The sequence below is a fragment of the Geotrypetes seraphini genome, chromosome 15 (assembly GCF_902459505.1).
Source record: "Geotrypetes seraphini chromosome 15, aGeoSer1.1, whole genome shotgun sequence".
Classification (NCBI taxonomy): domain Eukaryota; kingdom Metazoa; phylum Chordata; class Amphibia; order Gymnophiona; family Dermophiidae; genus Geotrypetes; species Geotrypetes seraphini.
Genome location: NC_047098.1, coordinates 30,825,046 through 30,846,638, shown reverse-complemented (window position 1 = coordinate 30,846,638; position 21,593 = coordinate 30,825,046). Strand labels below are relative to the sequence as shown.

The window sequence follows — 21,593 nt, the reverse complement described above, 5'->3', positions numbered from 1 at the left end:
CAGACTCTTCCCGAGCTGGGATGACTCAGCACAATAAAACTGCCTGCTCTTAAAGAGCCACAATATAAAAAAGGGGGGGGGAATAAACATAAAAGACGTCTCTTTTTAATTATGATAAGTACAGCTAAACAATTGATTACATGAAACTGGAAAAACTGGGATCGTCTCAACTTTACATTTTGGTGGGCAAGTTTATGTCTAATATATAAATATGAGAAAATGAATGCTGCTATATTAGGGAATAATGAAAACTTTAAATTAATTTGGGGCCCATTGACATCCTTTGTAGAATCTCTATAGTTATGGTTTGTTATTAGATAATAAGCAGATCCAGGGAGGGGGGAGGGGGGAGGGGTGGGAGGTAAATAAGGTTGGAAAAGTTTTGGTGGGGGGAAGGGAGGGTATTAATAAGCATGAATTTTGAAAAATTTTAAGTGATGTCTATATTGTAAAAAGATTAATTTACTCTGTATTTCACTTATTGTATATGTTTTAAAAATGAATAAAGAATTTAAAGATCCTCTAAAAAAAAAAAGGGGGGGGGGAGAGGGAATTGCCCCTTCACTGGTGTTTCATGCCCAACTGGATTGATGAAAGAGGGGGGGCATTGCCCCCTCACCTCCCCCCTACTGGTACTTCATGCCCAATTGGACTGGTGAAAAAAGGGGACAATGCCCCCCTCATCCCCCACTGGTGCTTCAATAAAGTTATCTGAAGGCTCTTGTTGCAGCCGGCAGTGCTCCCCTCAATAAAGTTATCCGAGACAGCATCTGCCAGACTCCTCAGCTCTTCAGGTGAGCTGGGTGGGGGTGACAACTCAGCGCGATGGGTCCGACTCAGAACAGCAAGTCAGACTCCTCGTGAGCCGCCTGTTCAGTTGAGATAGGTAGGGCCAACTCAGCATGATGAAATGGCCCATGCTTAAAGGGCCGCATTGAAACGTCCCAATCCCTCTATAAATTGGGATTATTTGTTCCCATGTGCATCACTTTGCACGTGCCCACATTTGAATCTGATGTGCCATTTGACGACTAAGCTCCTAGTTATATAAACTGTTCTATAATTTCCTACAATCCTTTGCTGTTGTAATGACTTCAAATTTACAGCTGACGTAGAATTATTTAATCACCTCATTCATCCAGATATTTATGGATATGTTAAACACCACACATTCCTCTATGACTACTGGGATACTATTATAGAACTTCCAAAAAAGGGAAAAAAAAGATCATTTAGTCAGACTCTTGTTTCTTGTATTTTAACCAGTTTAATATTTACAAAAGGGCATAATCTCCCATCCCAACACCTTTTAATTTTCTGAGGAATCTCTAAGGGAATTTGACAAATGACTTCTGAAAATCCAAATACACTAGTAACTGATTCAAATTTATGTACATTTGTTTAACCATTAAAGCTAGTATGGCTGTTTTAAAAATTGCAGAGAGAAGGCAGGAGCTCAATTTGCTGATCCTTGTTTCCACATCATTATGTGACCAAAGATTCTAATTTTTTTAGCACTATATACTCAAGCCTAGTATAAAGAGTAGTTCCAATATGAGTAGTGAGCTTGACTATATATTTTAACCCCCACATGAGAAAACTTTGTTTTTGGTATTAATACTAATCCTTAAGGCAAGGGGTGCCCACACTTTTTTGGTTTGTGAGCTACTTTTAAAATGACCAAGTCAAAATGATCTACCAACAATAAAAATTTTTTTAAAAACCCATAAAGCATACTGTACACAGAGAAAATGTTAATTATAATTTATATTCGGGCTTTTTTTCAAAGAGGTCAAGGCAGATTATTTTAAAATATGCAATGTCACCTCAGTAACAACTATACAAAAATAACTATACAAAAATAACAACTATACAAAAATAGACAAATATACCCCCTCCCCTTTTACTAAACCGCGATAGCGTTTTTTAGCACAGGGAGCTGCACTGAATACCCTGTGCTGCTCCCGATGCTCATAGGCTCTCTGCGCTAAAAACCGCTATTGCGGTTTAGTAAAAGGGGGACATAGTGCAAAATATAGTCAGCAGATATAAATTCTCAAAACAGACACATTTTGATCACTAAATTGAAAATAAAATCATTTTTCCTACCTTTGTTGTCTGGTGATTTCATGAGTCTCTGGTTGCACTTCCTTCTGACTGTGCGTCCAATATTTCTTCCCTTCTTTCTGCCTCCTGCATGCTTCCTCTCCTCCAGACCTCATTCCATTCCCCAACCAACATCTCTCTCTGTCCCTCCATGAGTCCAACTTTTTCTTCCTCTCTACTTGCCTGCCCCCTGCCCCCCCGAAACACTCCATTCCCTCCCCCAACTTTTTCCTTACTCTCTCCCTGCCCCCTCCCTTCTTTCTTTCTCCCTTCCCCTTTGTCTTTCTTTCTCTCTCCCTGCTCCCTTCTTTCTTTCTTTCTCCATGCCCAAGCCACCTCCACCATTGCCAAATGCCCCCAGCAAACACTTCCTCCTGTCTGCTCTTACCATTATTTCCCAAATTATGTATTTTTCTCTCAGTTCTCCTCCCCCATTACATCGCATGCTCCCTCTTTGAGTTCCTGTCACCCTCACAGACTATTTCTTCTCCACTGCCACAGCTCCAATCCAAGTTTCAGTCTCCATTTCTGGCTCTTCATAGCAACATGCTTTGTCCCAGCTATTAACCCTTTTAATTTACTTCATCATCCTCTCTATTCCTTCCCATGACTTCACTCCCAATTGTGCGCCGGGCCCACAAGCCTTCACCCCCGACGTCAATTCTGACGTCGGAGAGGAAGTTCTGGGCCAGCCAGGCTGCAATTGGCTGGCCTGGAACTTCTTCTCCAACGTCAGAATTAATGTCGGGGGGGGGGGGGGGGGGGAAGTGAAGGTTCGTGGGCCCGGCGCTTGTGCAGTGGATGCACTGACCTGGCTTTTGTGACATCAGGGAAGCAGGGAGAAGGCAAAAGCAATGCGAGTCTATCATGGAGCCCAAGATGGGCTCCGTGATCGACTCGCATTGCCCTTGCGATCTACTGGTTGTTCGCGATCGACCTTTTGGGCACCTATGCCTTAAGGCATGTTGCTCATTTGATTGCTTACCACTTTCAAACAACCGAGCACTCAATCCAAATATTGATTTTTATAAATAAGTGCATTAAACCAAGGGTCCTTTTACTAAGGGCATGTTAACAAATTAGCATGTGTTAAGTGCCATGCTACCCATAGGTATATAACGGGCTGTATCACATTGAGTGTATGCTATCATTAGTGTGCCATAGTAAAAGGCCTCCTAAATGTTATATATTTTTCATGAATTGAATGCAGACATGACCGTGCAATGCAGACATGACCGTGCAATAAAACATTTTGAGGTTACGGCTTTGAGAGTGCAGGGTTTACAAAGTTGCTGTACTATTTTTATAAACACTTTTGAAGTTGTGTATGCTTTATGTACTCATTAGAGGTGGATTCACTTTAGAAAAACAGCTTATCAAACATGATAAAAGGAATATGATTAAAAATTCTTGCAATTCATAGATTTGATTTGGCTTTTTCTCTTTGAAAAGCAACAACTCTAATTCTGCAAGTGCTGGGTTTTCCTGAACGATGGTAGAGGTTTCTACCACGGGCCGTCAAATTAAATCCTCCGATGCTCATAGAATTCCTGTAAGCATTGGAGCATTTAACTCGGAAATCTCTACCGCCGTTTAGTAAAAGGAGCCCTACATTAGCAGGGACCGATGTAACTCTTCCTTTAGTACCTTCAGGGCTCTTTGATTAAGCTGTCCTATGAAGTTGGCGTAGTGTGTCCTAACAGGGACTTTCCCCCCTCCCCAATCAGGCCCATTTCTAGCACACTACTTGAATAGCACTTCCCACACCCATACTCTGTCCAACATACCTCCTCCAACCCCTCCCCCCACCAAATAAAACCCCACACACATACCGCAGTTAAAGTGCACAAAAAGGAAAATTATGACAAAATACTTTAACGCATTTTACACTTTTTTTTCCTACATTAAGCGTGGTAGCACTTAATCTGATTTAGTAAAAGGGCTGCTTCAGTGATTGTATACCGAGAAACATATTTCATATTTTTTCACCCCTTCCTATATGGTAAAGAATTTCATATTTTTTCACCCCTTCATATATGGTAAAGAACAGAGTTTAACGTATATTTTCTACCACCCTCCATTTTTCCCATCTACAGGGACATGATCAAGCAGTACAAGCGGCCTATGCTGGCGAAAGCTGAAATAGAAAGCACATCAGCTGGTCTGCCATTACTCCTTCACTCTTGGTCCCATTAGGTAGCAGACAGGTTTTCCTGCATTGGGTATAGTGACACTGTAGTACAGAGTCCTACAATCCCTGACTACATCTAAACCACCTGAAGGGAAAAAAAAAAAAAAAAAAAAAAAGCTGCGTCTATACATTATACATATACAAACAGGCAAGACATCAATCAACATCTACAAATAGCTTCAGTGAAATCTTTATCAGAAGACCAGTACGCTCCCTGTAAGAGAGGAGACAAGTTCATACTATTACATTGAATCCTTCACCAAGATGTCAGCAAACATCTTCAAGTGACTGCTTCATATTCTGAATCCGTTCCATTACTGAGTAACAAGTCAATGTGAATTAACACTCCAAGCTCTCCTTCTGAAAGTTCAAGGAGAAATGCAACAAGTTTGATAATCACTCCAGTTCTCCAAGCTCTCCTTCCATAGTCCGCACCAAAACATAGAGCTCCGCCAAACCCACCACAGAGGCCACAATGACAGATGACAACACCCTCTGGGGAGGAAAGAGCAAAACAAAAACTGAGAACAGATTGACAAAAATGGATTTGAACATTTTAGATCTAACAGAACTAGATTATTTCTGTTTTATAATCCAAGCATAGTCAGAATATATGCTAAGCTTCCTGGTGCTTCCACAGTAGAGACACAGTAAGTAAGGTAGCAGCTGCACCTTGTATAATGAGAATTGGGCAGAGGAAAGTGAAGTTGCACACCTGGAACAGATGTTCTCTGTGGACAGTAAGATCCAACAGCCAAATAAGTGGGTAAGTTAAGCACCTGATGAAATCAAGCTGATCCCTTGTCCCAAAGCTCAAGTCTCTGAACATGTGCAAGATATCCTACCCAACTCAGCTCATTCAAAAGTGTGATTCAAGCTTGGGCAGAGGGGGCAGGATAGTGTAACTACTGGATCTTTGTGACTTGCCCAAGATCACAAGGAGCTGCGGCAGGATTTAAACCAGCCTCCCTTGGTTCTCAATCCTTGCTCTAACCCATGGAGTGAATAATGCAGATTCAAGAGCAGCAAAATAATATATTAAACATTAAAATATATATATTTATTGTATAGACTTATGAAATGGGGATTGTGCCAGTGCCATATGAGACATTCAGGTCTTTTTACAAAGCTGCTCTGTTGCTACATGCCCAGCCACCCAGTATATCAAATCGCATCCCCTTTCCCCTTCCCGTATTTATCCACAATTTGATTCATGGATTGTATTTTTGTTCCATTCCGAGTTACATTTCCACTTTCTTGGATTATGGTCAATAAAAGCATAGCAACAAGTTCCAGTGTGCTGCTTTGTTTCAGATGGTTCCTTAAAACAAGATTATACAAAGGGTTCAACATCTGAGAAAATACAATATTTACCAACTCCCCACCCTTGCACTTACCGCTGCAATTTCAGTGAAGTAGTACTGACTGCCTAGATACGTACAGACAAATGCAGCAGCCACAGTAACAATAAAGTTGAATATTGTTATCGCCACAGCTTTCATGGATTTCACTGTAGCAAGGAAAACATGAGGAAAAAAAAAAGCAATGAAGTATGAACTGAAAGGTTGTTAAATCAGAGCAGAAAGGATTAGATTCTGTACTAATGTCTCTGATGGGAGAAATAGGATATGACATCAGGCAAGGACTATGAAAGCCATCTAGTCTGCCCAGTTTACTCCCTATTATGCTGCCATTGCTGGACCAGTTTAAAATCAGCGACCCTTGGATTTTATGATCCAGTGTGCAGGCCCTCTGCCATAGCTTCATGTATTCTGAAAGTTTTGAAGGTGTCATTTTCAAACATAGACATCTGTGGATGTGCTCAAAAATCTATACACACTAAATGTGATGCCCTTCCCTGGAGCATCTCTAACATAAACCAAAACTAATATTAAACAAAAAGGTGGTTCATTATTTTGCAAAGCTCCTGCATAAATTCTTTTGGGTATTTGCTTTTTACTCCAATAGACAGGAATCACAAACTGCACTAAATTCACACAACAAGAATTCTTCAATATCCCACAACTTTATCCATATAGTTTTTTCATTAACGCAAGCAATACTGACCTGGAGTCTGTCACTTTTCATTAAGTACATCCTTGTAATAAGCATTTAAAACTACCCCCCCCCCCTCAAACACACTTGGGGAGTGTCGCTGTGAACTGGGATCACACTTTCAGCTCTACCATGGAGTGAAATCAAAGGTGTATGTATGAATAACTCACCCTGTCTTCCAAAATCAGCTAGAGTTCCATACCGATTCAGCTCCTGTCAAGGACAGGTATTTTATTATTTAAAACATACTTTGAGCCAAAATACTAACTACGAAAAACCTAATAGTTGAGTTTTTATCGATGAAGGACTGATGACTGCAAAATCTGCATTTGCTGATTATTATAAAGGTGTTCTACTGGAACTAGATAGAGAAGCAAGATGTTCAGAATAAAACTATCCATATAAAACATTGAGGGCTCCTTTTACAAAGTTGTGGTAGTGATTCCCAGTGTGGCAAATGTGACAAAGCTCGAAGGAATTGAATAGGCTTTGTTATATTTGCTACATGGGAATTGCTACCATGGCTTTGAACAAGGAGCCCTTAGAGAGAGATGCTTATATAGAAATGCTCCAGGCAGCTAATGATTTTACAGGGCCTATATTAGGATCATGTCAGAATACAGCACTGTCCGAACAGACTGAATCCTTATTTTGAAAAGGTAGAATAATACAGGAAATGGATATGAAAATATGATTAAAGTAAAAGAGGTTCTCCTATTAGCTCAGTAAGAGAAGCTACTCTAACTCAGCCTCAGTTGCAGGTTCAAATCTCAATCTAGATAGGCAGTAGTACTACAGTATGCAGTCCCCCCAAATTCTATGACCTTAGAAGCTAAGCATCCCATGTGTATGCTAAAATTACAGAACACTTCCGGGAGGGAGGAGAGGGAGGAAGAGTTGTGTGAATTCTGAAGGACACACTGGGTGCTCACCCAATTGGGGTTATTAAGGAGGGTTGGGAGGAGGGTTTTAATTCTGATGCGATAATTTCATAATGGGGAGAGATTTGTCTATGGGGAGTTGCTGTACGGGTTACACTGCCTAGAGACGATACTTTGTGTATTAGGCATTAGACTATATGGCTCTGTAACTTTGGCTCTATTTGACCATGTGCACTGCATATAACATAACATAACTTTATTCTTCTATACCACCACAATCAGACGATTTCTGGGCGGTTTACACTGAAGAGAGCTGGACAATCAGCAAAGTACAAAATACAATTAGCAAGGGTACAAAATTTCCTAAGAGTAGTCAGAGTAGAATTATTGTTATTAATATAACTTCTATTTAGGAAATGAATTTATCAAACAGTACAGTCTTAATTTCTTTCCGAAATTCACCGTAAGACAGCCTGGCTCCATTGATGCAATTACCTAACCGTTATATATAAAATATTAATAAAAATTTATTGTGGGGGGGTGGGGAAAAATTATAGAACACTAGAATTCACCCGTAAAAGTCAGTATTCTACAAGTTTACTGTACAGCCTGAGTAGCCTGCAGCTGCAAGTAGTGTCCCTGTGGGAAGGTCCCACACTTAGGGAATAACTTAGAGAATACAATAAATTATAAGCTAAAGAGCAACATTTACACCTGTTTTTTTTTTTTACATGGTGTAATAGCTAATGCTGACTTACACTCAGTTCTAATACAAACCTGGGAGGTCCAGATGCTGTTGCAGAGTGCTGTGTGCAAATTCATTTTACTGCCCAAATTTGGGTGACCTTTTTGCCCCCAGTGAGCTTGGATCTTACCTACAACTACAGGTTGTGTTACAGAAGCATGATGGCAGAAAAAGGCCAAATGGCCCATCCAGTCTGCCCATCCGCAGTAACCATTATTTCTTCCTCTCTCTAAGAGATCCCATGTACCTATCCCATACTCTCTTGAATTCAGACACAGTATCCAACTCCACCACCTCTTCCAGAAGACTGTTCCACACATCCACCACCCTTTCTGTTGCTGTAATAAAAGGTAATTTCTGCTTTCGGAGTAATAGATTTTATGGTTCCAAAAGCTTAGCTTATTGGTTTTGTTGTTCCAGTAGCATATATGAAGATTAGTTTCTCACAGACCAAGAACACTCCTGGAACCTGCAGCCTTATCTACAGTATCATATCACCATTTCTTTCAATCCCATACACTACATCATTTCTCAGCTGAATATCTGCAATCTCCTTCAACAACTCATACCATAGGTTCCTTCTATTACCTGGCAGTTGATGTTTCTTGTAATACGCTTATATTCATCATTTGCTAATTTTGCCTTTATCTTTTCCAAACGGGTCACAAGCTCTGGGTTCTGGAAAAAAAAAAAGGATTAAATATTACATTACAGCTACATGTTTTACAGGTATTAACCTAGTGGTTTTAATGCCCTTCTTTTAAAGCCTCTACCCTGAAGGAAGAATAAGGAATGAAATCACTTTACAACTCAAAACTGTAGCCACTGGATTCAACAACCATAATACAGAAGATGCTGTGTGGCTTTTGGCCCAGTGATTACTCTCCTTTCATTCTCCAATTCATAAAACATAAGAACATAAGCAATGCCTCTGCTGGGTCAGACCTGAGGTCCATCGTGCCCAGTAGTCTGCTCACGCGGCGGCCCAACAGGTCCAGGACCTGTGCAGTAATCCTCTATCTATACCCCTCTATCTCCTTTTCCAGCAGGAAATTGTCCAATCCTTTCTTGAACCCCAGTACCATACTCTGCCCTTTTACGCTCTCCAGGTGTCCACTACACATTGGGTAAAGAAGAACTTCCTAGCATTCGTTTTGAATCTGTCCCCTTTCAATTTTTCTGAATGCCCTCTTGTTCTTTTATTATTCGATAGTTTGAAGAATCTGTCCCTCTCTATGCCCTTCATGATCTTGTAAGTCTCTATCATATCCCCTCTAAGTCTCCTCTTCTCCAGGGAAAAGAGACCCAGTTTCTCCAATCTCTCAGCGTATGAAAGGTTTTCCATCCCCTTTATCAGACGCGTCGCTCTCCTCTGAACCCTCTCGAGTAACGCCATGTCCTTCTTAAGGTACAGCGACCAATATTGGACGCAGTACTCCAGATGCGGACGCACCATCGCCCGATACAATGGCAGGATAACTTCTTTCGTTCTGGTTGTAATACCCTTCTTGATTGTGCCTAGCATTCTGTTTGCCTTCTTAGCGGCCGCTGTGCACTGTGCCGTCCACCATTACCCCCAAGTCCCTTTCTTGGGTACTCTCATTTAATAGCACCCCTCCCATCATGTAGTTGTACCTCGGGTTTCTGTTTCCTACATGTAATACTTTAGTCCAGTCTAAATATAGATTCTGAAATCAAAGAAATCTACTAAAAGTTCATAAAAAAAACCAAAATAAAAAAAAACAACTCTAAGGAAATAATTCAGTTTCATGAATATGACCAAGTACCTCCATCATTAAGGTAGAAATCTGTCATATCCACAGACCCTTATCCTCCAATCACAAGGAATTAGCCATACTGGATCAAATGAAAAGATCCACAAGTCCAATATCTTATTGCCAACAGTGTCCAAAAATGTCACAGGAGTGATCTCAAAAAATTGCATGCTGTTTTACCTACAGGGATAAGCAGTGGCTTTTCCCATATCTATCTTTGTAATGGTTTATGGACCTTTCCTCCAGAAAGTTTGTTTAAAAAAATAAAAAGTTATGCTAGCTGATTTTACCACATTTGAATGCCCATGCCAAACTGTCTATTGTAACTTCCTGGGTAGCAGACCCAACCTGTCCTGAAGCTGAAGAGAAAAGTGTCTGAGATAACTCAATTGTCGTTTGAGGAATAAAAGAGATACAGAACATAGAAAGCACCTCAAATGAAGCCTAGAGTTAGAAAATTGCCTAAGTAGAATATTTATAACAAATGCGAGAACATGTAATGTAATTCAACCTTGAACTGAATAGGTAAAGGCAGAATAGAAAACCTGATTAACATAACATTCTGTGTCAATGAATTCCAAATCTAATTTTTTTTCACTCAATACATGTTCTCCCATTTGTTATAAATATTCTACTAAGGCAATTTTCTAAATCTAGGCTTCATTTGAGGTGCTTTCCATGTTCTGTATCTCGTTATTCCTCAAATGACAATTGAGTTACCTCAGACACATTTCTCTTTATTTTCAGGACAAAGAGCTAGATTCACTAAGCCCACCAATCATGTCCCGACCACTTAGTGACTCCTTTGCGACCTGATTTCCCTCCAACCTGATTCACTAACCTCGTGGCCGCTCATCCTCCCATCAGATCCGATTATGCAAATGGGACACGGCATGCAAAGTAGGCAGGCAGTGATTCACTAAACAAAATCTGGACTGGCCGATCAACAAAGAAGCAACTGCTGGGAACCATTCGCTCACATCCTTTCTGACTACCCTCTCCTGCTCTCTGCCACCTTGCTCAATAAACTCCTGCTCTCTGCCCCGACTGCCCTTCCCCGCAGTGCAAGCCCTTGGTTTTAACCCAATGGTTTAAAGTGGATTAAAACCACAGGCTTGCAAAAAAGTAAAAAACACACAAAAAAGTTTTCTTTTCAGCTCTGCCAGGCACAAATAGCCAAACAAGATATACAGGGGTAACTCTTACAAGATAAAGTTACTGTTGAGTGACTAAAGAAATTGATAGCACAAAAAACCAGCACTTGCACAGACTATCTACAGATGGTCTGCACATGCGTCGGGATCACTGGAGAGCGATCTGTGCAGTCGCAGTCAGTTGGGAGTCTGATTCCAATTGCCCTCATTTGCATGAGGGTGATTCATGAATCAGCACACCCCCCTCCTCCCAGACACGGATCCCTCTCTCTACAAAGAAATCAGGACAGCCTCTTTTCTTCTACAATTCTATCTTTGTGGTACAGCAGCTTATCAGCTAGAGACAAAATACCATCCTAGACTATACTAATTATATGATTACAGAAACATAGAAACATGATGACCTGGATTGGCCACCGTGAGAATGGGCTACTGGGCTTGATAGACCATTCATCTGACCCAGCATGGCTATTCTTATGTTCTTAAAAAAAATGAGAAGTCAACAAACAAAATAAGGCGACACTTTTTTTTAACTGAATATCTGAAAGTCAGACACCAATGTATTAAATTAATCAAATAAACATGTTTCACCTTCAAGTTATTTGCTAATTTGTAGCGTTATTCTTACAAATACAAGTCACGAAGTTTCCTCCCCATCCTCAAAGACTGACTAGAGAGACATACCCTTGGAGGTTTCTCCACCTTGGGCAGATAAATCTGACTTCCTTCCAGCAGCTCATGGAGATATACAGGAGAGCCTATGGAACGAAATTACTGCAGTTAGTATCCATTATTATTAAAACGGATCCTAGTCCATATTATGCTATTACTTTTTGATCGTGGAACGTCTTTTTTGCTCCTTGGTGTGTTACAACTTGACTTGAACTGACAAGCGACGGCAGCAAAATCCCTTACCAGACTCCTGTAAGAAGCTGTGCAATTTCCTCAGCAACTGGAAGGACAGCAAAGGCTCGCCCGTAGGACTCACGACTGCCCGCAGGGATTCCCTGAAGTCGTCGGGGAGCAGCTGCTCTCGCTGAAGCAGGGTCCGGATCTCCCGCTGTAGCCTCTGCCCCGCCACATACGAGCACGCCATGTCCGCACAACGACCGGAAACCCGAGTCGCGCGCCTGCGCTGTGCGTCCGTTCGTCCCCATGGCCCGTGGGAAGAGCGCATGCGTTGGCCTAGGGTTACCGGAGCGCAGGCGCGCTGTGCTGTGGGGGGGTCAGTTGGGAAGATGGCGGCGTCTGTAGCGCGGTGCTGCCTGGCTGCTGTGAGCCGCTACAAGCGCAGGGGCTTTGGGGCGCTGACGGTTTGGACTGGGCTTCGCCCGGGGCCGTTGTGTGCCTGTTGTGGTCATAGCTTCCAGCAGGAAAAGCGGTTCGCATCCAGGTAATTTAATGAGGGAGCTCAGAAGCTGGTGCACAGCAGCCTCATAGGGTCCTCTGCAGTAACAGCAACAGTTATATTTGGTCTCTCTAGGGACACCGGGAATCACACTGGGGTTTCGCCGGAACTGTGGCTCCTCCTGGTATGGACAGCGGAACATTTATTTGGTTGGAGGAGCCAAACAAACCAATTACTGTAAAGATCTCTAGTTGCTTGTGGTAGTTTGGCCAAAATATTCTGTTGCTTAGGTGGGTTAAACCCTTTGGAGAAGAGCATTTGCCAGTACTTGGGGGGTGGGGAGCTACAACATGTGTTCGGATAGATACTTGTTTTGCATATGAGAGTCTTATTTTATTCAGGCTATCTCGACTTTAAAATCCTTCAAGGTGGTTTATAAAGAAATACACAAAATTATAGATTCATACGTAATATAATACACCCAAATATGTTTAAAATGCGTAACTATATGTTAAAGTAAATGTGAAACGCAAGAATAGCAGTTAATAGGTATTGCAGGTTGGCATAACTTTCGATCAACCATTTACCGGGAGCAGACTTTGCCTTCTTTAACCCTTGAATTGGCAGATGGTAAAACGGCTGCTTTACTGTAACTTGATGTTGAACAAGAGTATCAGTGCCGAGGACAGGCATTTAGAGATGCAGATCTCCCATAAGAGCCATAGAAAACACATGTTTCTGAGCAACAATGCCAAATAAAGGGTTAAGTCACATGAAATGACCCCCGACCCCCACCCCATCCATTCCCCTCCATTATACTGCAGTGTATGCCATAGAGCCAGAGCAATCGGTCTAAAGGCCTTTGCTCTATTAACAGTCTTTCTCACTCAGTAAAGGAAGGCACACATAGTATAATGGTTTAGAGCAGCAAGCTGAAAACCTGGAATTCATCTTAAGTCCCACTGTGGTTCCTTGTGATTTGGGGCAACCCTGCACCATCTCAGGTAGAAACAGACTATAAGTGGGGGATAGGAAAATACTTGAACTTGCCTTGAGCTACATCCGGAACCTTAGGCCCCTCCTGGTGCATCCCACAATGCACTGGGAAGGGACAGGCCCCCCATTCAGTGGCGGCGGGCCTGCCGGCCAGAGGGACAAAGTATCCCTTTGGTCAGCCAACTTAAAGAAGGTACTGGGGGGGTCAGGGGCATTCCCTTTGGGGGGGGTTGTCCGTCAGAAGGGAATGGGCATCCCTCCTGCCAATGATCTTTGGGGGAGGGAGATTCCAGCAGGAGGAATAAGCATTCCTCCTGCCAGGGAATGTCTCGGGGGGGGGGGGGGTTTGGAAGTTTTTCCAGCAGGAGGGAATGGGCATCTCTCCTGCCAGGGGATGTCTTGGGGGTGGCAGCAGGAGGAATTGGGCACTCTTCCTGCCGCAGACATTCAGGGGTTCCGGCAGGAGGGACAGGGCGTACCTCCTGTCGGTAGTCTTCACAGGGAGGACGGGTTCCCTGCCGTAGCCGCTAAACTGATCGAGGCAGGGAGATTCCTTTGCCATGATCAATTCAGCGGACGCGTCTAACTGGCCTACATTTCAGGTGCCTCTCGCAGCTCTAGGAAGTCGCCTAGGGCCACCTAAGCTCGCCTAAGGCCACTTCTAGCCTTGGGCAAGCTTAGGCGGCCCTACTTGTCTCCCTAGGCTTGTGAAGAAACCCACAATGTAAGCAGCTTGCCTTGGGATGTTATTTATTTTTTTAACGTATGTCCCGATTAGCGGGTTAGACAGCGGTAGGACGCCTACCGCCGCCTACAATTGGGATGCCGTTTATAGAATTTTCCCCATAGTGTTTGAACTGGGCACCAAGCTTCTATTCCATAAAAATAAAAAAAATTCCCTTTAAGCACTCAAAGTACTAAAATGTTAAGGGATTAGTGTACAATATTTGCCTCTTAACACGTGTTAAGCAACAATATTGTCTTAATGCATGTCAGTTTGTTACCACAGGAAATATAATGATATGCAAATGCATGCAGAGCATCTATATAATTCATTATTTCAACTTCACAAGATGCATTATTCCATGAAAAATAAGGTCAGCTGAAAACTAGCATTACTTTTCCTTCCAGAGAGAGCTTTGAGCTGCTAACAAGCAATATGTTAATCTCAGATGTCTTCTTTGAAGGGTTTAGTGTGGTAGAAGAAGTGAAGTCTGGAGGATTCTCTCTCCCCCTAAGAAGACACGTTATAGTCTTTTTAAGCTGTTTGGTCATAGCTCTACTTAGCAGTCAAATGAGCACTGTAACTTAGGGGAAAGTGACTTTTGAAGGGGATACAACTTTCAGCTCTAATGGAACTTCTCAAGTGCGACCAGCCATTTTCTCCCTTCCTGAGCAAACTTAAAAGTGCAGACATGGCAGAAAAAGAAGCACATTGGACCATGCATTAGAAGCTTAGTGCTCCTGAGGAACAGAATGACACAGCCTATGAGACGATCACAAGCTGTTGTTTTCCTTTACTATGGGAGTCACTAGCCTTGATGCTGAGTTACAGATTAGTGACTCCCACAGTAAACTGCTCTGTGGTAAAATTAGAGATTTTACAGCAACTTAGCAGTTTCCCCTTCTAAATATTTTTAGCTGTTCAGTTTGGGTCATTTTATTTTGTGCTGCCAAAAATTGATTGCCTCGGGTGTGTGGAAGGATTCTGTCAGTTCATGCAAATTCATGTCATTTTGTATTGAATGATGGGCTTTTGTCATTATAGATTCTGTTATAATAATTGTATATGTCTTATTTATTATCAGAAATAGGCCAGAAGGAAAAGTGCTGGAAACTGTGGGAGTTTTTGAAGCACCAAAACAGCAAGGAAAATATGAGACTGGCCAGGTAAGAGAGAGCTGGGCTGGTGCTGTTAGATATGGTTCCACTTTGTGAAGTAAGCAAATTTGTCTTTTGAAGAAAATGAGTGACTGCATCCTGCATCCATCATCTCTTTTTTAATTTAAATGTTTATTCTTATTATTTCATATTAAACCAAATAAACATTTGAATAGCATCAGGATTATATTCGGGGAAACATTGAAATCCAGTTGAAAAGCTTCACCATTCTATTAAAGAAAACAAATCACCATAAATATCAATATAATCCTATTAGAACTAAACAAAAAAATGGATCCAGGAGGAGAAAAGTGGAGGATAACAATAAGGAAAAACCTATATAGGAAATTATACCTGAATTACCCCTCCCTTCTAAATTAAGCACTTTCCATTATAACCATCATAATTTGAAATACAATTAAATATCTTCATGGGGTACAGCTGGATTCAAAGATAAACCTGGGATTCTCTAATGCACTGAGATGACTTTTTACTTTCAAGAAATCTAGAAAATTATAGTGGTTTGAAAATTACATATTTTTGGGATTGATAAATGATCTCACATTTTACAAGGAAATTTAATCATAACCTGCATACCAAGAGACTTGGCCTCTTGGGAAAGTACAGGAAACTTCTTTCCATCTCTTTAACATCTACATGTCCTCCCTGAAACTCTTTCAACTATCCCCCCTGGAAACAATCTACACTTATGCAGATGACATCCTTGTCCTCCTTGAGACTGACCAGAACCTCACCAACCTCCACGAAAACATTACAGCTTGCATAATGAGACTCCGTGCCTGGTCCCTCTCGGTACAGATGAAACTAAATGAATCTAAAACAAAACTACTCTGGCTCGGCCCAAAATTCGAACACCTGCCCACACTTTTCACACTACCCACAGGCGATACACTACAGCTCGAGTTCTCATGCAAGGTCCTTGGTATCACTATCAATTCCTCTCTCTCCTTCAATGACCACCTCAACTCCTTGGCAAAATCATGCTTTTTCAGCCTTCACATGCTGAGGAAAGCTAGATCCTACTTCAGCCAACAACACTTTGCCATCCTTGTCCAATCCATCATCCTCTCCAAACTAGATTACTGCAACGCCATCTACTTAAATCTATCAAAAAAAAGTATTCTAAGACTCCAGCTAATCCAGAATACTGCAGCCAAACTGATCTTCTCAAAACGCAAGTCTGACCATGCCTCCCCACTCCTTGCCAAACTTCATTGTCTCCCAATAATCTCCAGAATCCATTTCAAATGTTCCTGCCTGGCTTTCAAGATCATTCACGGAATCCTGCCTCCTCTTATCCCACTGTCTTTCAACTCCTCCAGTCCCGACTCCTCCAGAACTGCCCAAAGGCTTAAACTAGCCTTCCCCTCTCCACGCGGCATCCACTATTCAGGCAAACTGGGAAAATCCCTTCTCTTCAAAAGCACAGGTCTTTGGAACGACCTCACCACCCCGCTGCGGAACCTGAGCTCCCTTCAGTTATTCCGCAAAAAACTGAAAACCTGGCTTTTCAGCAAATTGTAGCTCTATCCTTCCCCCCTTTCTCTCCCCCCTTCTACACATAAGTTCATGTAATCCTTTTTCTTCTTCTCTACCCACTATTTTAAGTTCTTGTAAACCGTGTCGAGCTCCATTCTCATGGAGATGATGCAGTATATAAACTTAAGGTTTAGATTAGATTAGAGTAGATTTACATAAATCAGGAAAAAATAAAGTCAAACGATTTTTGAAAAACAATTTAAGAATTCTATCTTTATCTTGTTAAAATACAAATGAAACCAGCAAGATAGCTCTATCAGTTACTTCTTCAATTAATGTCTCTAGCATAGTAATAACATCCAATTCGGCTCCTGGAATTTCTGCAGGTTGATCTTCTGTTCCCTGCTGTGTCTTCACCTTCAAATAATATTTAGCTATAGGTGGTAATGCCTCTACTGGGATCTTCAAAACATTTAGAAAATATTTCTTTAAAGTATCTCTAGGATTTTCATAAGGCACCCTAGGAAAATTCACAAATCTCTAATTCAAAAGTCTAATCCTGTTTTCAGTATATTCCATTCTCTGATGAAATACCAGCCAATCTTGAACAACAGAAGTTGCCAGGTTAACCTGTTGCTCTACACACTGTTCTAAGTCACCACCCTCCGAGTCAAAGTGCTAATTTTCTATTCCTGCTGAGAAACATTTAAGGCTAATTTAGCTGAAAATGTACCCAATTCACTGGAACATTTCATTACTGAAGATTCTAAACGTACAAGAGCTGCCCAAACTGAGTCCAGTGTCACCAATAGAGGCTTAATATGCTGGGAGCCAGATGATCCCGGTTTAGAAACTGACTCAAATAAGTCAATGAATTCAAGCCAGAAGGAATGGTGACTAACAGAATTTACAACCGTTAACTCCTTCTCAGATGTTTCTATAACAGAAAAAGCTGGTGCTGCTACTGGCAACAAAGTCTGGGAGCTAAATGCTTCCTAGACTTCCTCTCCGAGCTGCATCTCCTCGACCTGCTCCTCGGCATTTGATTCAGTGCCCTGAACTGGCAACACTCTGGAATTAGGTGGGGGGGGGGGGGGTGGAGTGCTTTGAGCTATCAGGCTCCAAGAAGTCTCAAGCAGCTGCTGGGCCAAATTCTCCTGCAGAAGTCGCTGCTAGCTCTGAAACTGGAGCGTTCAGCGCAAATGCCGAAATCAGCTGCTGCTTCAATTCGGGCTTGGGTGGAGACTTGTAGGGACAGCTCTGCACCTTGCCTTTCCTCTTAAGAGACATATCAAGTTTAAACAGGAAAAAGAAAAACCCAAAGGTAAAATATCCATTCAGAAGAGTCTGGAGCTCAGCTGAATGCATCCACACAGGTAAATGCCATCTTGGATCTCCTGCATCCATCATCTTTTTTCTGTAATATGTGAACTTTTGAAATGATGTAAAATTTTTGGAGAGAAGGATTTGCAGTTGTAGCATGAGCTGAAGCATGGTAACATATTCCTTTGCTTTCTGTTTGTGAATCTTTCATTATCTAATAATCTTGATATTTTTATTCTTTGATAAATGTTATTATTTGTGGCCATATGACGAATGTAAATAAAGCCAGAATATTGTAATTGCTTGTGTTCTCATATGCATTGTTCTCATTTCATGCCAAGGAGCATTTTATTGAACAGTAGCCATATTGGTCCTGGGGGAAAATACATTCTTTGTAAGTTTTAATATTTTCTTTTGTATAATGAAAGAACTGCTATGCGCTTCTAAGCAAGGTCAGTAAAAAAAAAAAATATCAAAGCTTGCATGGAATTCAGCAGAATATTGTTTAAAGGGTTTCCTCAGGAATAGCAGTGTATGTATTGTAAGGGCCTAAAAGCCATAAGGTTGAATGTGGCTTACAGTTAAAAAAATAATATACAGAATGTAGTTATCAATCTGCTAAATCCAACGTAAGCGAAAAAAAGATATAAAATCAACACATATTAGGAGGGCAAGTGCAAACCTTCAGGATTCAGGGGCTAATGCAGTAGGATCTGTAGTTTCCTTTTGCCAGTATGGATAGGAAACCCAGATAACCTCTTTTGCTAATGGCAATTTGAAAAATGTTTTGTTTGGTTTTTGCTGAATGTGTTAAGACTCTTACTTTGATGCACTAGTTTGTACAGCTATGGAGGAATAGAATCCTTTATTCCAGTGTTGTTGGTTTTTGTTTTATGTTTTTTTTGTGACTGAGGACTATATCTACTTCTCTTGTCTGCAGTTATTTCTTCACAGTGTTTTTGGATATCGGGGTATTGTCCTTTTCCCCTGGCAAGCCAGACTGTATGATCGGGATGTGGCGTCCCCTGTCTCGGACAAGTAAGGATTTTCTTCTCATTCTGAATCGGTTTAATATCACGAGCCCTTCCTTCCCTTCGGGTCAGTGCTACACTTATTGGAAAGACTTGATTCTTGAATGATGACCACTGAGAATTTCATTCACATTAAGCTTTGCTGAAGAGCTTGCAGCTATAGAGAGCTAACAGCAAAATAATTGTCATGCTAGATCAGAAAAATGATTCATTAAGCCTAGCATCCTGTCCCTGATAGTGACCAGCTTGGGTCACTTGGAAGTACCTGCCGCATATTAATGGCAAATAGCCATTAAGCCAGGTAAGCTTATAAGAAGGTGTTGTATAGTGAGTGTGGTTGTCTGATCTCAGAAGAAGTTAGTTTTGCAAGTGAAACTTCTGGTTTGTTGGTTAATCAGCTTTAGTTCCCTATGTGGTGGGAGTGATGTCATGCTAGAACCAAGCATTGTCCTGGTTGAGGAGCAGAAAGCCAAGCAATACACATTGTTCTTAAGTCCTCATGTGTGGGATTTGATTCTTCCTAGGGCAGAGAACTCAACAGGTCATGGATCTAAAGAAGTCAAAGGCAAAACCCACACTTACTATCAGGTGCTGATAGATGCTCGGGACTGTCCACATATAGTAAGTCACTGGCAATTAGTTCATATAGGGTCCTGTTCTCAGTGTGTTGTAATTCCAGACAGAGTTTAATAACCAAAAACATATTGAGAGCTGCACAGTCTAAGCTGTAGTGAAATGAGCTGGAGCTGAGATATTTCTGCTTTTCCAATTAGCAAATCTTAACTTACACAGTCAAGTCACATTATTATGACCACCACCTATTTCTGACGTCAGGGACGCACAGCCAATGAACGAATGTATGTTTTGCACTCAGACTTTGTGGGTATATAAGATAGGATGTCATCAAGTTGCCAATATAGCAGCCATAGCTGTTGTGGGGAAAAGCGCAATTTATCAGGCATTGAAAAAGGCTTTTAGTGGCTTTGTATGTTTCTTGTTGTGTGCTTTCAATAAAAGTTGTCAATTTAAAAAAAGAAAAAGGCATGATCATCAGCTACTAGGTCAAGGGTGTCAGCATTGCGGAAACAGCAGAGTTTATGAAACTGCCAAGAACAAGCACCCTGCAACTATTGTTGGATGTACACAAGCTGGTGGCAGCAGTGTTATGGTCTGGTTTTCTTGGTATGGTCTAGGTCCCTTGATACCTCTGAAAACCATATGAGTATCTCTCCATCCTTGCCAATCAAGTATACCCATACGTGTTGATGGACTTCCCTGTGGCTTATGGGATCTTTCAACAAGACAATTCAACATGTCATACTGCCAGAATTGTTTGCAAGTGGTTTGCAGAGCATGATGAAGACTTGCAGCTGCTTCTCTTGTCTCCGAATTTCCCAGACCTTAATCCAGTCAAGTACATTTGGAACTACCTCGATCGACGACTGGATCCACCACCATGCTGCCGTCAACAACTGTTGGACGAACTGCAGTCTGTATGGCTCTAGATACCTCTAGCGTTCAAATTCTTGCACAACATGGCACCAGGCTACATGACAACCAAGTTTCCTCCATACATGCCAAACAGGTCCCTCAAAATGCCCCCTGGTCATGGCCTTCAACTGCAAACTGCCAAATGACGTTCCTTCTCCCACTTCGTACTAAGCCACTGGAATCAGTAGCCCCCACAGATCAGATCTCCTGAAGGACTCCTGAACTTTAGGAAAGCAATAAAAACATACCTCTTCACCTAACTCCCCTGCCTACGGCCGATGGATTACAAAGAAATGTATATTGGTTCTAGATCCTTGGTATATGTTGCATTAAGATAAAAACTTGTATTGAAAAATCTTGTACTGTAACTATGGCAAATTGTAACCTGTATATTATATATATTGGTATTAGATCCTTAGTATGTGCTGAGTTACGATAAAGACTTGTATCGATTAAACTTGTACTGTAACTATGGCAAATTGTAACCTGTTCTGAGCTCTTTGGGGAGAACGGGATAGAAAAAAAAAAATAAATAGCAACCACTCAGCATCTTATTGAATCTCTCCCATGGCGTCTGGCTGCCATCTGTGTTGTCTGAGGTGGTTATTCTGGATATTAGCAGATGGTCATAATAATATGACTCAGCTGTGTATAAACGTCAATTGCCTAGTAAAATGATAAAGAATGAGTAGATCTGCTTGTCTACAATGCCTAATGTTCTGCAGGATAAGGGCAGGAGTAGCACCATGACTTTTGTCCTATACATAAATTGTTTTGATAGTTCTCATGGATGCTGTTGCTTTCCTAAATGATATGAACTGGCCGTTGCCTTGTAAAACTAGAATAGACTTCTCAGAAAATTCCTAAGTTCTCTTTGTTTCTTGGCAAAATGGAGTACTAATCTTTCCTTATTACTTTTCAGTCTCAGAGGTCACAAACGGAAGCGGTAACATTTCTCGCTAATCATGACGACAGCCGAGCACTCTATGCTATACCAGGTGGGTGAAAGACTGTGCTTGTTGCTAAAGGCTATAGTGATGGCTCTGTGCAAGTAGAACAACTAGGCTTCCAGACTGGATTCTTAGTTTTGTGGGAACATTTTTCTGACCTGTTATA

The 21,593-nt window shown here is 41.5% G+C and overlaps 2 protein-coding genes across 4 annotated transcripts in view; one reads left to right on the top strand and one right to left on the bottom strand.

The window, feature by feature from the left end:
- Positions 1-4,063: 4,063 nt before the first annotated feature.
- TMEM199 (transmembrane protein 199) lies at positions 4,064-12,083 on the bottom strand. The gene is made up of 6 exons (XM_033922134.1): positions 11,823-12,083; positions 11,592-11,665; positions 8,567-8,656; positions 6,523-6,565; positions 5,695-5,807; positions 4,064-4,792 (listed from the first exon to the last, which is right to left on the bottom strand). The coding sequence occupies exons 1-6, from the start codon at positions 12,001-12,003 to the stop codon at positions 4,694-4,696; spliced, it is 600 nt and encodes a 199-aa protein (XP_033778025.1). The 5' UTR covers positions 12,004-12,083; the 3' UTR covers positions 4,064-4,693.
- POLDIP2 (DNA polymerase delta interacting protein 2) overlaps positions 11,589-21,593 on the top strand; it is a 23,778-nt gene continuing 13,773 nt past the window's right edge. Inside the window, exons 1-5 of one of the 3 annotated variants that reach the window (XM_033922133.1) lie at positions 11,589-11,686; positions 15,060-15,141; positions 18,896-18,993; positions 19,511-19,607; positions 21,400-21,475. In XM_033922133.1, coding sequence (XP_033778024.1) covers positions 11,646-11,686; positions 15,060-15,141; positions 18,896-18,993; positions 19,511-19,607; positions 21,400-21,475 — 394 coding nt within the window. In that variant the 5' untranslated portion in view covers positions 11,589-11,645. Of the gene's footprint in view, positions 11,687-12,085; positions 12,301-15,059; positions 15,142-18,895; positions 18,994-19,510; positions 19,608-21,399; positions 21,476-21,593 lie in introns of those variants that run through there. The other 2 variants (XM_033922131.1, XM_033922132.1) reach the window with 2 other exon arrangements.